The sequence below is a fragment of the Meriones unguiculatus genome, chromosome 4 (assembly GCF_030254825.1).
Source record: "Meriones unguiculatus strain TT.TT164.6M chromosome 4, Bangor_MerUng_6.1, whole genome shotgun sequence".
Classification (NCBI taxonomy): Eukaryota; Metazoa; Chordata; class Mammalia; order Rodentia; family Muridae; genus Meriones; species Meriones unguiculatus.
In genome coordinates, this window is record NC_083352.1 from 121,947,401 (window position 1) to 121,963,956 (window position 16,556).

Below are 16,556 nucleotides of genomic sequence, written 5' to 3' on the forward strand. Positions count from 1 at the left end.
CTATTAAACTTGTACTTTTTACTGTATAACCAGAAGCAGATGTGCAGCCATCTAAAATACATGTTTTTTTACAGTGAGAACTATTATTCTTTCATCGGCAAAAAGAAAAAAGTTCCGTCATTTGCAGGAAAACAGGTGGAAGTGGAGAGGGCTGTGTAGAGCTGAGCAGACTCTACTGCCTGTCATCTCGGGTGTAGGACAACGTGGGCATGCTCGGGATGAATGTAGTGCGCATGCACCATGGGTAAGCCTCAAATCACGAACTGAGCGAAAGCACTCAGGTACACATGTCCAGAAAAGGCGAAACTAGAGCGACAAGCAGACCAGCTGCTGACCAGGTGCAGAGTGTGACCCCTCCCGAGCTCTGCTGCTGCATTAGACTAGCTTATGGTAGCAATGGCAGGCGTCTTCTCTGTCGTTGCTCAGACTACCAGGCGAGTCCATGCTGGCAAAAGACAAGCTGATGTGACTGCTGAGAAGTCTGAACTCCAAAGCCCCCAAAGACACCCCCAGAAGACTCCAGTCTATTTGGCTAATCTGACTCCATGACATGCTTCATTTTCAACTTTGCCTAACTAGGCCTGAGATCCTGTTTTTCAGAACATAGAAAAACAGTTTCTGGAAAAACTGCCACTCGTAGACAGCCAATCAGCTTAAAGGTTAACACATGGGCTTGAGCTAAGTCTAATGATTCAGCAAACCTGAGGAAAAGTCCCTAGCAACTCTAGACAGTGCCTAAATGTTTAGCCAATCCTAAATCCCCTCTTTACCTCCTGAGTCACACTAACCAATCAAATGAAAGGTTCCCTCACTTCTGGAATTCCCGGATTGCCTTTACATTGAGCCTGCATGGTCTCATTCTAAGGAATGGTGGCCCTGGCATGCTGGTAACTTTCTGCAGAATAAACACTCCCTGCTTTTGCATACTACTTGAATCTGGGCTCCTTCTTCAGTGATTCTCAGACCCTAACACTACCACTTAAATTTAGGAACCCATAAATGTGAGTTTGCTTTGTTTTATTTGACTGTCCTGGAACTTGCCTTGTAGACCAGGCACAGCCTCAAATGCATGTCTTTGCCTCCTGAGTGCTAGGACTAAAGATGTGCGTCACCACACCCAGCTCTTCACAGCCTGGCCATGCAACATCTTAAAGGCAAGAGTGCTGTTACTCAGCTTAAGTTATAGAAAAAGAATTTCAATGCAAATTAGGTGTAAGCTTCAGGGCACTTGGTATGCGTGTGACCCTGGAGAAGTAGCTCATTTCACCTGAGCTTCATTTCTTTACCTGTTAATGTGGATATGATAGCATGGGGGCGGGGGGGGGAGGGACTTCGTGCAGGATCGATGCCTTGACTGCTAGGACGGGACCTTCCTTGCCTTTGGACTAAAGGAGTCGTAGGTAAGCTGACTGAGTCCGGCTTTGGAGGTCACTCACCTTGTCAGTCGTCATGTCTAGATCTTCTGCTGGGGTTGGCGTTCCCACCCTTGCACTGCTTTCTGCGCAGCCCCGGTGCTTTGTCGCTTTTTACCTCATCTCTCACTGCTTCCTCCTCTCCCCTTTGTTTCTAACAAAATCTTAAGTGTTCCATTTTACCAATAATGACTCAGGAGCCAGGTACTGGGGTGAAAATCTGATAGCTCAGAGAGACAAAGAAAGCACCCAACTCAGCCCATGTCGTCCCCCACCCCCAAAAAGAGGAAGCCTCTTTCCCCACCCTGTCTCCAAAAAACCACCTTCAAACTGAATGTCCCTCCCTTCTACTTCCTGTGGGTCTCTGTATGTCCTCCTGACTTCTTCTGTATGGTTTTTCTGTGTTCGCTCAGTCAGCTGGTTGCTTGCTCCGCCTCTTGCTCCAGGGTTAACTTTAATTCTGTTTACAGTACTCAAGCAGAAAGCTTTGGATTAAAAGTGTATGCTAGGGCTGACAGCACAACTAGAAGCAGGATTTTCCAGGAAACAACACAATCTTGGGGTTCACAGTGTGAGCAAAAGCCTCCTATTTCGAAACTCCAGGCATTCTTCTGCTTAGCAGGACTTGCTTCCTCTCTCTATACCACACTGATGACTCCATCTCTGCTCAAATGTCACCTTCCTCAAAGACCTGTCCTGATCATCCTACCCAACATGGCGACTCCATCTCTCTCTACTCCTGCTGTCTTAGTCCACTCTTCTGCAGCACCAGCGCCTGACATACTTGGCAAGTCTTCTATTGTTAATTACATTATTGTTCACTGCTGGCCTTGCCACCAGAATATGAGTACGCAGGGATTTTTGTCTATATAGTTTATTGATGTGTCCTGCCTGTTCTGAGCAGTGCTGGGCAAATTCTAAGTACCCAGTAAACACTCAAATTTTATGGGTGAATGAAAATGTATTAATAATCACATAAACGTAACTCTAGAATAACCAGTCAAGAAAACCCTTGAGACTTAAAAATTATAGACACTAAGGCAAAAATGAAATGTCTGGCTCGGCTATTATCTGGGTCTGTATGTGTGTGTGTGTGTGTCTGAGGGCATCATGAATGATCGGTAAGTGCTCTACCCACTGAGACACAGCCCAACCCTAGCCAAATACCATTTGTGTGCATGTGATATATGTACGTGTTGGTGTTCTGAATTACACAATTAGCAAGTCAGTTTCCTATACGAAACCTTTTCTCGGAACTATGAGTTGTCTGAAGAAACCATCCCCTAAGCAGTTCTCAGCCACAGGAGACTTCTTGGGTTGCTAGGCATGTCTCAGGACTAAGTTATGCAAGGGCTCTGAGAATCCTTCAGGAAGAACAACTTGGTAAGTCTCAGGTGTCAATAGCTGTGTACAAAAGGCTATGCCAGAGCCTAGGTGCCATCACTTAGAAATTCGTACCAGATGCGATGGCTCTGCTAAAATTCTGCTGTTGCATGTGTGTTCAGGTGTGCATGTCCGTGTCTGTGCACGTGGAATGGTCAAAGGATCACATGTATGTACGGTCCCGTTCTATCACTCTCTGCTTTATTCTCTTACTCCTTGCTTGTTTATTTGACCAGGTCTCACTATGTAGCCCTGGCTAGCCTGCTGCTTGCTCTGTATAGTAGGCTGGCTCACAGAGCATTCCCTGCCTCTGCCTCATGAGTGCTGGCATTAAGGACGCACATCACCACACCTAGCAAGATGAGGTCTCTTACCGGACTTGAAGGAGACCGGCAGTCAGCAAGCTTTGGTGACCCTCTAGTTCCCCCCCTTCCCCCAACACTAGAGTTACAGGTGTGCAGAGGCCCACGCAGTCCTCCTGCCTGCTCTGCGTCCGTACCCACCGCGCCATCTCCCCAGCTACATGTGGTTGCTCTTGAGACAGGGACTCCCTTGGTCAACCAGGCCGCTCTGAGTTCAAGATCCTCCTGCCTCTCTCTGTCTCCCTAACAGCTGGGATTTATTTTATTTTATTTTTTTCTTTTAAGAATTTGGGTTTCCGTGTTGAAATCTGCATAGATGGGGAGAAAAATTATTTCCAGGAAGCACTGTTTAATGAAGGATGAAGAGAAAGTGAAACAATGAATCAGTGATGATGCTTGGCTGTGGAGAGGTGTAGAAACAAGCCTGATACATCCAGGACCAGCTTGCACAATTCATTTGGTTATGTCACAGATGGAAGTCCAGAACAAATTTCTTGGAATGGGGAGGGCACTGGCAAAATGGACCTTAAAATAGTTGCTCTCATTGCCTTGCTACTACTGACCATGGTAAGACTGACATCAGAAGACAGAGGCTTGGGCGGGGGTTCCTCTCTGTGGGAAGGGTCCTGTTTGATGTAGGCACTGCTCCCCAGGCTGTGGGATGACTGAGCGGGACCAGGTCACCAGGACTGTAAGTAGAATTGTCCAAGTGGCACACTGAAGAAAAAAAAAAAAAGTTGAAATCCTGTGTCAATGTGATCTTGAGCCGGTGACCATAATAGTTCAAATGAGAGGATTGGGAGGATAATACATATATATATACTCAAATATGGGGGCCTGGCCTCCCATGCCACAGCATATACATGGAGGTCAGAGGACAATTCTCCAGAGTCGGCTCCCTTCTTCCACCCTTCAGTAGGGCCTTAGACTCAAGCTCAGATTGCTACAATTGCCCAGTCAGCGCCTCTTCCCATTAAGTCACCTTGCTAGGCCAAGTTGAGCACACAAGTGCAATTGATGAAACTTAAATCCCTGTTTGATCACTTCCTCCTGCCTAATGCTATGGGGAAAGACTTTCCCACAAACCTTAGAAGCAGCGTTTTTCAAATCAGCCATCGTGGATTTCAAGCACATCTCTTACCCTCTTGTTTCAGCTTCTTACGTCTGGACAGCTGTGGGGTGTTCTCACCAAATGCTCTGTGGCCAGGGTGGAGCATGTTTGTCTGGGCCTGACTTCTTGTCCAAATGCAACCCTTCCCTACACTGCCCGCCTTGAGTCTGTAGGAACTATAGTTGAAAATGTTGGGTTGCCAGGCGCCATGGCATGCCTGTCAACCCCAGCCCTCAGGGAGGCAGAGTGCTGGGACACCGAAGAAATCAGTATGGGGTCACTTTCCAAACCTCGGAGGGTGGCAGCAGGAGTATTTCAGGTTTACCATCATTCTTAGCCATGTGGTGAATTCAAGACTGGCCTAGGATATTAAAACAACTACCCTGTGCCAACAACAAAAACTGGTGAGAGCTTGGAGCTGTTAAGCTTGAGAAGCTTCTGATTACTTGGGCCTTTGTGGTAGATGGAGAACTGACTCCCACAAATTGTCTTCTGGTCCCTATCTATGCCTCATAGCACGTGTATACACATTATACTTTTCATTAAAAAAGTATGCATGTGTGTGCCTTTAAACCCAGCACTTGGGAGGCAGAGGCAGATCTCTGTCAGTTCAAGGCCAGTGAGTTCCAGGACAGTTAGAACTACATAGTGAGACCCTGTCTCGAAACAACAAACAAACAAATTTTTAAAAAACCCAAGAAATATATGAAATGATGTGGTGGATAACATTTGCAATCTCAGCACTTAGGAGGCTGAGGCAGGAAGATCCTGAATTCAAGGCCAGGCTAGGCTATACAGAGAGAGAGAGACTGTGTTTCAAACAGTAAATAGCAAATGAAGGGTCAGCAAGTGATGACAAATCTTGGTTAACAACTTGACTGCATCCGGAAATTTGATTAGTTTATTTAAAACAGGAAGGCCTAGCCTAACTCCAGGCGGGATCTTCTGGTGACAGCCCAGATACAAAGACATGAAAACGGGTGGACAGCTTTCTGCCTGCTTGACCTCCCTCCCCTTCACTGGGCATGTCCATTTATCCCATTGCTGTGGCGTTCCTTTTGCATTAGAGCCAACTTCTTTGGGATCCCAGTGTAGACAGAGGACCAGCAGCTCTCCAAGAATCCTCCAGAACTCCAGTGCCAGACAGGGACTGCTATGACAACCAGCCTCCTGGACCAAACAATGACCACATTTTCCAGAGCCACACTGCCAGTTGTTGATGAACTTGACTCCTGTAAGCCAGTCTAATAAATCCCTTTAAATACACACACACACACACATAACTATTTATTCTATCATTTCTGTTCCTTTAGAGAACCCTGACTAATACAAGGTATTAAGGGCCCTTAGAAGCAGGCCCTGTCTGCCGTTTCTTGCTTCCCTCTCCCTTTCCCCCCTCTCTCCCTCTCATTCCTGCCTGTATATTTCACTTTCCTTTAGAACAGTGCCCTGAACACAACAGCGCTGTCTGCTAAAAATACCTTGGTTTATCAAATTTCTAGTGTTCTTTTTTTGGTGCTGGGGATTGACCACGGGGCCTCACTCAGTTCTACTGGGCTTCACCTGCAGCTGTGGGGCTCACAACTAAGCAAGCATCTTATTCTTACTCCTTAACGTTAAAATAACCTAGCTGGTTACAGTTTCCCGAAAAGGTGTTGGCTTTTTTTAATTAGCTGTTGTCACCATATTAGTAATGCCTGGATAAGGATTTATGGGGAAATTTCGGTCCTGCCCCAAAACGGCTTAAAGCAAGAGAAACGCCTACCACGGCAGACACTAGAAACTAGTAAAGATCCTCTCTGTTTGGAAATAAGTTCGGCACCTCAGGCGGTCCTCTGCCAGCTGACTGTGAATCTGTGAAACGCAAAAGGACAGTCCTGGAACCAGCTGTCAGTCATTTCAGGGTCTTCCAGCTAGGCCAGTAGTTTTTCCCCGCACGGGGATGGTGCTGGCAGCTCTGCTGCCTTTTAGGTTTTCTTTTTTTCACAGGTTTACAGCACGGAGTGTTTGAAACCCGGCAAAAAGTACTCGTTTCGAGGAAGGTACCTGCAATTCACCAGAAGAGCCTTTAGTCTGGAGTGTGGTGGAACCTTCATTAGGCCCAAGGGTCCTCTTACCCTGGCCGTGTCCTTACCTGGACTCTCCGCCCTTAACCACAACCCTTAAGTTTTGTTTCTCTAATAACTCCGCCCTTTTGGAGAAACTAGGGCGGGGTTAAGGGAGGCCGCACAGTCATTACGCTTGCGCAATAGGCCGGGCGCTAGCGCCCCAGGGAGGCCACGCTCCCAGGGCCGATGTCCAGCGCGCCTGCGCACTAGGGAGGCTGGCAATGCTAAAAGGGCTCGGCTTGAGGGCTGCGGCGTCAGTGCGACTGCGCGCCAGCCGAGTGCCGCGGTTCTTGACTTCGCCGCGCCGGGTGTCGGAGGTAGCCATGCAGAGAGCAGAGCCGGAGCAGCCTGCTAAGCGGCCCCGCTGCGATGGCAGCCCGAGGACTCCACCGAGCACCCGTCCTGCAGCGACGAGCGCGTCTCCGTACTTGGACATCCGAAAGTGGGAGCCCGAGGACGTGTGCTCCTTCTTAAAGGAGTGTGGCTTCCGAGAGGAGAAAGTGCTGGACAGCTTCAGAGGTAGCTGGGCTGAGGGACCAGGGATGGTGACCGAGCGGCCGAGCGGAGAGGACCCACGCGGGAGGGGGAGGCTCGCGGATCGGAGGCCCCTGGGGGAAGCGGCTGGCGGCGGGAACCCGAACCTGAGGCGGGCTCCCCACGAGAGCCGTCCAGAGACGGTCTACGCAAGGTGGGCACAGAAGTACGAGCCCATGAGGTTCTGGCTCTGGGGGGGCTTCGAACCCGGGAAGCACAGGGAAGGTTGCATCCGCTTCTGGTGCATGGGTCTCCTCAGGAACTTGTCACCCCTTCTGCGGACAGGAGAGACCCTCGCCCTTCTGGAAGACTTAGCGCCAGACCTCGGGCAGTGGCTTGCGGTCTTTGAGGCTCACCTGTCTAGGGAGATCCTTCTGAGCTAACCGCAGCTCCCGGAACACTTGGCCCCATCAGAGATTTGGGGCGCTTTTAAGTTTCACTAGTAAGCCCTTCCGGGGATTTGGGGGGGTTCCCTAAAAGGGGAAGTTAGTTAATCTCTGGATTCTCCCTGGCTACCGTAGCATCCCAGGAGGGTTCAGTATGTGCCGACCGCATTTGCGGAGGACTACTGGGCAATTTCTCTTCCAGAAATGAGAACAGCCTGTCAGTTGACCCCTGGACCCCCAACATTCCACAGCTTGGCCACAGAGAGGGGAGGGTACAGGCTGAGGATTTTAAGTGACTCTTCTGGTTCTTGCTCATGCAAACATTTGGAAACTACTCCACTTTTTTTCGTGGTGTGTGCTAAGCATGATCTCCTGAGGTGTTTGAGCGGGAAATCTCTCTTCTGTGGTTGTGCGTTGCAAATTCAGTAAGCTTTGCTTCTTGTGGGGCAGTCCTGGGTGCCTAACTGAAGGACTGAGTTCGAAGTTGAAAGTTCAGGACATAAAGGTAGCTTAAATGTAGGAACTCACATTTCTTTTTTCCCTTCCCGACTTCCTCCACAGAAAAGTAACTTTTTTGGTGGGGGCGGGGCAAGAGGCTAAGCCAGGGTCTCTCAGTAGTCAGTAGTCGGTCCTGGCTGCCCTGGAACTTGCTCCGTAGACCACCTGCCTCTGCCGCCTGACTACTCGGGTTAAAGGAGTGGGCCACCACACCGGGCAATGTTTTATTTTAATTTTATATATGTGTGTGTTCTGCCTTCGTGTGCGTATATGTGCACCATGTACGAGCCTGGTGTCCTTGAAGCCAGAAGATGGTACAGCTCCTAGAAACTGGAATTACACATGGTTGTGAGCTGTCGTAGGGGTGTTGAGAACTGAATCGGAGCCCTCGGCAAGAGCAGTGAGTGCTCCTAACAGCCGAGTTATCGCTCCTGGCCTTACTGTTATTAAATTATGGTTGTATAGGGTTGGAGAAGGAACGGAGTGAAGGGAGGTCTGTGGGTCTGCATATGAGTGCAGTGTCCACGGAAGCCAGAAGAGGGCGCCCAAACCTCTGGAGCTGGAGTTAATAGGCAGTTGTGTAAGGTCTAAAGCTGGTGTCTGAACTCAGTCCTCGGCAGGACAGTATGTGCTCGTATGTGATAAGCCGTCTCTCCTGCCTCAGATGATGTTTTGATAGCCAAAGATGTTAAGTAACTTTCCAGAGTCATTAGACAATACAGAGTTGGACTAAAGGTTAAATCTCTGGATTCCAGAATTCATTCCAGTTATTTCTTTTTTTTCTTTCTTTCTTTCCTCCTCCTCCTCATTCTCATTCTCCTCTTCCTCCTCCTCCTTTTTTCAAGACAGAGTTTCTCTGTTTAGCGTTGGCTGTCCTAGACTCACTTTGTAGACCAGGCTGGCTTCAAACTCACAAAGATCTGCCTGTCTCTGCCTCCCTGAGTGCTTGGATTACAGGTGTGCACTCCAGTTATTTCTTAACTAGTATTCTCACTAAAAATTACTGGAGAACATATTCCCATACCCCTACTACTTGGGAGACTGAAGAAGACAATCAAAACTTCCAGTCCCATGGGTCTTCAGCCCATCCAAGGATACATTAATGAGGTCTTATCTAAAACAAAACACCATCGGAAAACACAGCCAAAATTAGGAAATCAGCTAGGAGCAAGGAAAAAAATAATCTACCCAACAGAAAAAGGAGTGAGAGAACAAGGAGAGACCATTAACAACCACCCAGTGAACACAAGTATTGAAGTTCCATCTCAATAGGAAAATTAAAAAAACTGGTTTTTAATTTAATAATTAGAAAAGATTATCAGGTGAAATATATATACCAGTAAAGTTGATAGACATGGCCATTGGCTCAACTATGAACTATTTGGCAGTGCTTTTTGGCTTACAGTAAATAGTGATGGCTAACATTTATTATGTATGTACTTTATATGAAGTACTGTTCTACCCATTTTGCAAGCTTATGGTGCATACTTATAATCTCAGGAGTGAGGAGGCAGAGACCAGTAGGATCCTAAGGTTTCCTGGCCGAGCACTCTGTCTGCATTGTACACATAAGCTCACACGGACTCCTAGACACATACATGAAAACGTGAATAAATCTTGGAAAAATAGGAGTACTTAAGGAAGACACCCGACACTGACCTCCAGCTTTCAACAGGCAGGTGCACAGATGTGCAAATGCACCCCCACACAAGGGCACGCTCATATAACATGTATCGTGATTTGTATATGTCGTAGAATATGAAGTATCCATTAAGAAAGATACCGACTTTCGTCATTGAGAACTATGTTTAGGATAATGAATGGGGAAAAACTGGTTATATGACAATCTTTTATATGTAAAATTATATAGTTGTGTATAGATAAATGCATTATCTCAAAATGTTAACAGTAGGTATCAGTTTGAACTTAAGTAAACTGGCGTTTTGTACTTTTTAATATTATTTGGACTTTTTACATTGAGTAACTTTTTCATGATAGAAAAGATACAAAACCTTTTTTTTTTTCTCAGAAAAACACTTTTCATTTTCTCTTGTTACGCTGAGAAACAAGGTTTTTGTTTCTGTGAAAATAGTCCAGAGTTTTCTAATCTGAGCTCAAGAAGAGCTAGAATTAGCTATTTGGAAAGAAAAAAATATGTAAATATATGTATATATAATTCTTTCAAAACAGATTATTGTGTACTCTCAGACGGTGTTTTATTTGTTTTTAAGATTTATTTATATTTCTACAGCATTCTGTCTGTATGTGTGCCTGCGCACCAGAGCTCACTGTAGATGCTTACGAGCCACCCTGTGGTTGCTGGGAACTGAACTCAGGACCTTTGGAAGAACAGCCAGCGTTCTTAACCTCTGAGCCATCTCTCCAGATGCCCCCCCCCACCACCACCAGAGGATGTTTTAGAAATAAAACTCTGGGTACTCCTCAGTCTGGTTTTAACTGGATGATTCTAAGAACAACTGGTTTAAATCTAACCCCGCCTCCAGCCCTGACTTTTAAAACAGGAAGCTGCTGACCTGGCAGAACCTCACAAATAATTAGGTTTCATTTTACTGTTCCCATTGTCTTCCTCACAGATAATTAATAAATGTTCATCTGCCTCATCAAAATAGTTCTTAGGTTAGTTACCTAATTAAGATTTTAAAAGTAGAGGATTAAAAGGTACAGGCCGGGGAATGTAGCCCAGCAGTAGAAGGCTTCCCTGCTATGTAGGAAGACCTGGATTCAATCCTTAGGAACCTTTTTCTTTTCTTTTCTTTCTTTCTCTCTTCCTTCCTTTCTTTTCTTCTTCTTTTTTTAAATTTTGAACTATGGAGGCTTCCAGAGATAAGGCACTTGGGAGGCAGAGGCAAGTGGATTTCTGTGAGTTTGAAGCCAGCCTGGTTCGTAGAGTGACCATAGTGAGTTCCAGGATAGCTAGAGCTACATAGTGAGAGCCTGTCTCAAACACACACACACACACACACACACACACACACACATACACACACACACACACACACACACACAAACCATAAATAAAGAAATGAGGTAGAGAAGGCTAGAGAGATAGTTCAGTGGTTAAGAGGGATTGATTGGTCCGTAATTACGAGGACTGGAGTTCAGATCTTAGCACCTACATGACAAGATGAAAGTTTCCTGTAGGCTCCAGTAAACCCATCTGTGAGGTGGGATACAGACAGGAAGAGGATCGCTGGCAATTGCTGCCAAATGCAAGTTCAGGAATGAGACCTTGGCTCAGAGTAACAGGCAGAGAGGGTAGAAGACACAGCACTCTCCGTGTGTCGGTACTGGTGCATACATACAGCACACAGACATAAGTTAAATATATACATATTTATTAATATTTTAAATGATTTATGTTTTATATCTTATAAATATATTACATATAGTCTTAAGTATCTCTCTCTCTCTCTCTCTCTCTCTCTCTCTGTGTGTGTGTGTGTGGTTTAAAGTATGATGCATTTGTGTCCCAGTACCTGAGAAGCATTGGTTCCAAGACCCAAGCAGATAACTAAAATCTGATGTTTAAGTCCATTACATAAAATAACAGTGTTTTCATCTAACCTGGGTACACCCACATCTGTATACTTTAACTCATACTTCTAATACATCATAAAATATAGCTATTGTACAGTAGTTTCACAATTATGTATAATAATGAACATAAGTATTTATATGTTCAGTACAGGCACAGGGCTTCTTTCTGAATATTTTTTATTAATACCATAACTAAGGAATCTGTGGATACAGAAGCCTGACTGTAGGTCACATGGTTTTACTGCTGTTGTGGTTCTTAGTCAATACAGGCTGAGTAAATCCTGATGGATTCAAACTGAAAGAAACTGGAAAATATGTGCTGTGAAGATTGAGTTTACGTTTTCCTCTTCCATAGGAAATAAAGTCAATGGCTCATTTCTGCCCTTTTTGGATGAGAAAAGTCTGGAAAATCTGGGAGTAAGGTAAGAATAACAAAATGACTGTGAGAGTGAGAGCAGTTACACTTTGTCATTCACAGACAAAGCTCGAGATCTTGGGTTCTACCCATTCTTGTTTCAGTACTGTGACATGTTTTAAAGTGCCTGATGCTCTTGCTGTATGGATCTTGTGTTTAGATATACATGTGGATTTTAGTTCAAAGAGCTTTTCTGATGAGCATTCATGAAGTTTGTAGTGACCAACTTTTAGTCTCAAATTCAGAATAATTGGATTATCACACTAGAAATATAAAGGAACCAGCAAGAAAAAAATCAGCAAGAAATTAAAAGTTACCGCTCTTTTTATTGTAGGTCTTCTTAAGACTGTCTGAGAACTGGGTGTGTCTGTGTATATAAACTGTTAAAGCATGTAATTGTTCCTTTATAGCTTTTGTACACACATATCTGCAGATATCTCTGTGTGGCTGCAGGTTCTGGGATGTAAGAATTGAAATCCCTTTAAAGATCTTAGCTGAGTGTTAACTGTGGTGTGGAAGTGTAAGCCAAACAAACCTTTTCCTTCCCAAGTTGCTTTTGGTCATGGTGTTTCACCACTTCAATAGAAACCCAACTAAGACAGCCTCCCAAAAGACACTGGCAAGTCACTTGTCTACTTCAAGTAATTCCTACATTCAACAGAACAATCTAGAATCCGAGGTGAGGATGCACTGAATGTTTTTAAATGTTAAGAAGGGAAAGGAAACCTTGAGGCCTCCAGAAGAGAGATAAGAACTGTAAGAAAAAGGGATCTCAAAGCCATTACAGTGAACACCTAAAAGGAAAAATATACTCTTTTGTAGGAATAAAAATTATGTGGATGGAATTCTGACCCACACCATCAGTTTCTCAGTTTTAAAAATTATACTAACAATCTGGCATTATGTTTAAAAATGCACTTCACTGCTCATAAACAAACAAACAAACAAACGGGCTCACCTCTCAGCCTGAGAGGACCTGGCTGGACTGGGCAGCATAGAAGAGAGAATCCACATTGCTGGGATCAAGGTTAGACTTGATGAAGGTGCACGCTTTCTAGACGAGGGAGAAAGTCAAAGGTAAGAGGAGACATGATGCAGTAGCTAGGAATGGTGAAAGTGCTTAAGGTGATAGATAAAATCCTAAACCATTTATGGAGGCGTAATGTGTGAATTAGTCCAGACTTCATTTTTCAATAGTTATTTTTCATGGGACACTAGTACCCCAAAGGAGCATCAAGTCTGCGGTGGATCCCCCTGCCTCTGCCTCTGCTGGGATTGAAGGCGGGTCCTAGTCCCCAACTACTGTTTCCAGGCTATACACCCCCAAATCCTAAGCTCTGTGTTGGACTCTGAGTTTTATGGGGAGTCCTGTTTAGACAAACACTTTTTGTATTACTTAAATTTTTGATTAAATAGTGATTTATGAAGGTTTTTCCAGAAAGTGAACTTTGTTATATTGTGAGGACTGTTGTGAGTTCCAGGTTAGCCTCGGCTACACTTTAAGTTCCAGGCCAGCCTCGGCTATGGAGAACACACACACACACACACACACACACACACACATTCTAAGGTGTATTAATTTTGTTCTTTTCTAATTTATCAGCTTAATAATGTCTCTGTACATCCTGAGAAAATCACTCCTGTATTTAGTTTTTGCCGTGAGTTTCAGTACAACAAAGAAGCCAATTGTGGTGCTTCTGACTTCAAGTCTATTAAGACTTTTAACAAAAATATATACTTTTCAGCCTGAAAAAAGAGCAGTAGAATGGGCAGGGATGCTAATGCCTACTGCTGCTGTTTTTGTTAACATCTCAGCCAGATGTGTTCAAGCACTGAGCCATTGCTAATGAAGCAGGATATTATAAGATTCTGAGCGGTTCAGGTAGAGTTCCCATAAGGTTATGTCCCCGGCTGGAGAATCATAGATAAGGGAAGATGAAATACAAAACTTAAACCCTCGTAGATGCTAGTTCATGCTTGAGTCCTAACTCAGCAGAACTGGATGGGCCCCCTTGGTTCGGCAGGAACCTCGTGTAAGCAAGAGCAACAAAACACCAACCAGACCACTCCTTAGGTAGGTAGGTTATTGGGGGATAAACTGACGGGCCGCATCAGAGAGCAGCAGCCTAGTGGAGAAAAGCAAGTGGATTTTATGTGACAGTCCACAGGGTGGAGGTCCCTGAGCTGATGCAGGCTGTTGAGGTTAAATGGAAACTAGATGACCATCCGAGGTAGAGACAGGTATAGGGCTGTCCTGACCAACAAAACAAAACAACAGCAACAAAATGATGTTATGAGGTTGCTGAGGAATGCGGAGTTGAAGTTTCTGTTTACCTGGTAAGAATCTGGCCTGGGTTGAGCCTGGGCCATCCACCTAGGCCATTGTCAGCAGCATTGTCATTTTGGGGCCCTGCTTTGTGACCTAACACTTTTTTTTTTAATTTTATTTTTATTTTTATTGATTACACTTTATTCACTTTGTATCCCCCCATAAACCCCTCCCTCCTCCCCGACCTAACACTTCTTATGGGAACAGAGAAAGTTTCTGGGATTATGTTTGAGTTATTGGTTGTTCCTTCTAATTTGTTTTTTTTTCTTTTTATTGGTGTAGATACTCCAAAGCTGCCCACATGCTTCCAGTACTCCTGGGATTATTACTAAGCAAGCACTGATACGTTTACTTATTGTTGTTTCGATTTTAGTTCCTCGGAAGAGAGGAAGAAGATGATTGACTGTATCAAAACACTGCCTCAATCTCACATTGATCTAATGAAGGTAAGAGGGCGCTAGCGCACGAGCAGCATTGGCTTTATATAAATGGTCTTTTGTAGCACAAGTTAAAACTTTGATTTGCTCATGGTCTCTCACACACTGAAACTGTGAGACCCCAGTCAAATGATTTCTTTTATACAGGGCAATAGAACAGTAACTAAGACAAACCTTGTCAGCCAGGTGTAGTGGTGCACATGTTTAATCCCAGTCCTGAGGAAGCAGATCTCTGTGAACTTGAGGCCAGCCTTGTCTATAGAGTGAGCCAAGAGAACCAAGGCTGCACAGAGAAACCTGTGTCTCAGGATCTTATTGCCGGGAAGAGACACCATGAGCATAAAGGAAACATTTAATCGGGGCTGGCTTATGGTGTCAGAGGTTTAGTCCATTATCATCATAGCAGATGACATGCAGGCAGACATGGTGCTGGAGAGGGAGCTGAGCGTTCTGTCTGCGTCTTGATCTGCAGGCATCAGGAGACTGTGTGTAACTGCAGGCTTGTCGTAAGCCTGTGTGAGACCTCAGAGCCCGCCACCCAACAGTGACACACCTCCTCCAGCAAGGCCACATGTCCTATTAACGCCACCTGCTATGGGCCAAGCATTCAAACACACGAGTCTGTGGCGGCCATGTCTATTCAAACCACCACACCCTGTCTCAGAAAAACCAAACAAACAAAACTTGGATTTACAATGTCATCTTGTGTGTGTGTGTGTGTGTGTGTGTGTGTATGTATGTACATAGTACATACAAGTGTCATAGCCCAAGTGCAGTGTTCGGAAGACAACTTTTGGGAGTCAGTTTTCTCCCTCCGCTATGTGGGTGCTGAGGATAGAAATCAGGTCGTTGAGTCCTGGCTTCAAGTGTCTTTACTCACTGAGCCATCTCTCTAGCCATGTGATATTATTCTAGTCATCTGCATTGACACAAACGTCCTAGTAACCTGCAAACATAGGATTAATTTTACTTGTCAGGTGTTGTATTTGGTCATTAATGTTTACTATTAATTTATCTTTTAGTAAAGCTGTGGTTAATCCTAAACAGCTATATAACCAAATCACCCCACAGAGACTAGAATTTATTTAATTAACCTAGAACACAATGCTGGGCAGTAGTTACTCCATCCTAAACCTCCAAGCCCACATCGTTTCCTGCTATTCAGATTTTACCCATTATAATTGCTTTTAGTGATAATCTTGGGTCCGGTCAATCTCTCCACGTTGTTTCAAAACCTCTCCTCCAGCCTCTGCTCTCCCAGCTTCTCTCCTCTGCTTCCCTCCTCCTCTCCCTCCTACTCCTTCCTCTCCATTGTTCCACATTGGTGGTGGTTGTTTTATTTTGGCATGTTTACACAAAGTTGAGACAGGTGATGCTTAGAATAAGTACCATAATGCAATGTCCAGATTGAAACCAGAGAGTGGGGGAGAAAAATCAGCATTTGAATGAATAAGGGTCAGGTGTATATATTCCAAAAGAACGTTATGCCAACAATTAAGTTTTAATTTTTATATCTATCTGTCTGTCTGTCTGTCTATCTATCATTTTTGAGAGAGTATCTCACTACATAGCCCTGACTAACCTGAAGCTTGTTTTGTAGACCAGACTGACCTCGAACCCACAGAGATCCACATATTTCTGGATTAAAGGCATGCACCATCATATCTAACAAGTTTTTGTTTTTCAGGTTTTATTTAATTTTTTTTTCTGTGTTTATGAGTGTTTTGCCTACATGTATATCTTTGTACCACTTTCATACATGATGCCCATGGAGGCCAGAAGAAGGCATCAGTGCCCTGGAACTGGAGTTACGGGTGGTTGTGAGCTGCCGTGTGGGTGCTGGGAATTTTGTTTCTCTTACTCTGGACAGGGTTTACTGTCTCTCCCGGAGTACAGGCATGGTTCCTGACTGATTTCTTACCCACTCTGCTTAGCATGTACAGTAGACTAAACAGTCAACGGGACTATATTACCTTGCTGGTTAGAACTAGACTAGCATACCATACAGCTGCTATAAGTCATA

The 16,556-nt window shown here is 44.8% G+C and overlaps 2 protein-coding genes across 2 annotated transcripts in view; both read left to right on the forward strand.

Annotated features, from left to right (window-relative positions):
* The window catches only part of Rbl1 (RB transcriptional corepressor like 1), a 58,041-nt gene extending 57,088 nt beyond the window's left edge, over nt 1–953 (forward strand). The window contains exon 23 of the transcript XR_002477444.2: nt 75–953. The gene's annotated coding sequence lies outside the window, so the exon portion shown is untranslated. The remainder of the gene's footprint in view (nt 1–74) is intronic.
* A 5,625-nt stretch (nt 954–6,578) lies between these two features.
* The window catches only part of Samhd1 (SAM and HD domain containing deoxynucleoside triphosphate triphosphohydrolase 1), a 35,821-nt gene continuing 25,843 nt past the window's right edge, over nt 6,579–16,556 (forward strand). Inside the window, 3 exon segments of the mRNA XM_021664126.2 lie at nt 6,579–6,895; nt 11,708–11,774; nt 14,470–14,542. Of these exon segments, the coding sequence (XP_021519801.2) occupies nt 6,598–6,895; nt 11,708–11,774; nt 14,470–14,542 (438 nt within the window). The 5' untranslated portion in view covers nt 6,579–6,597.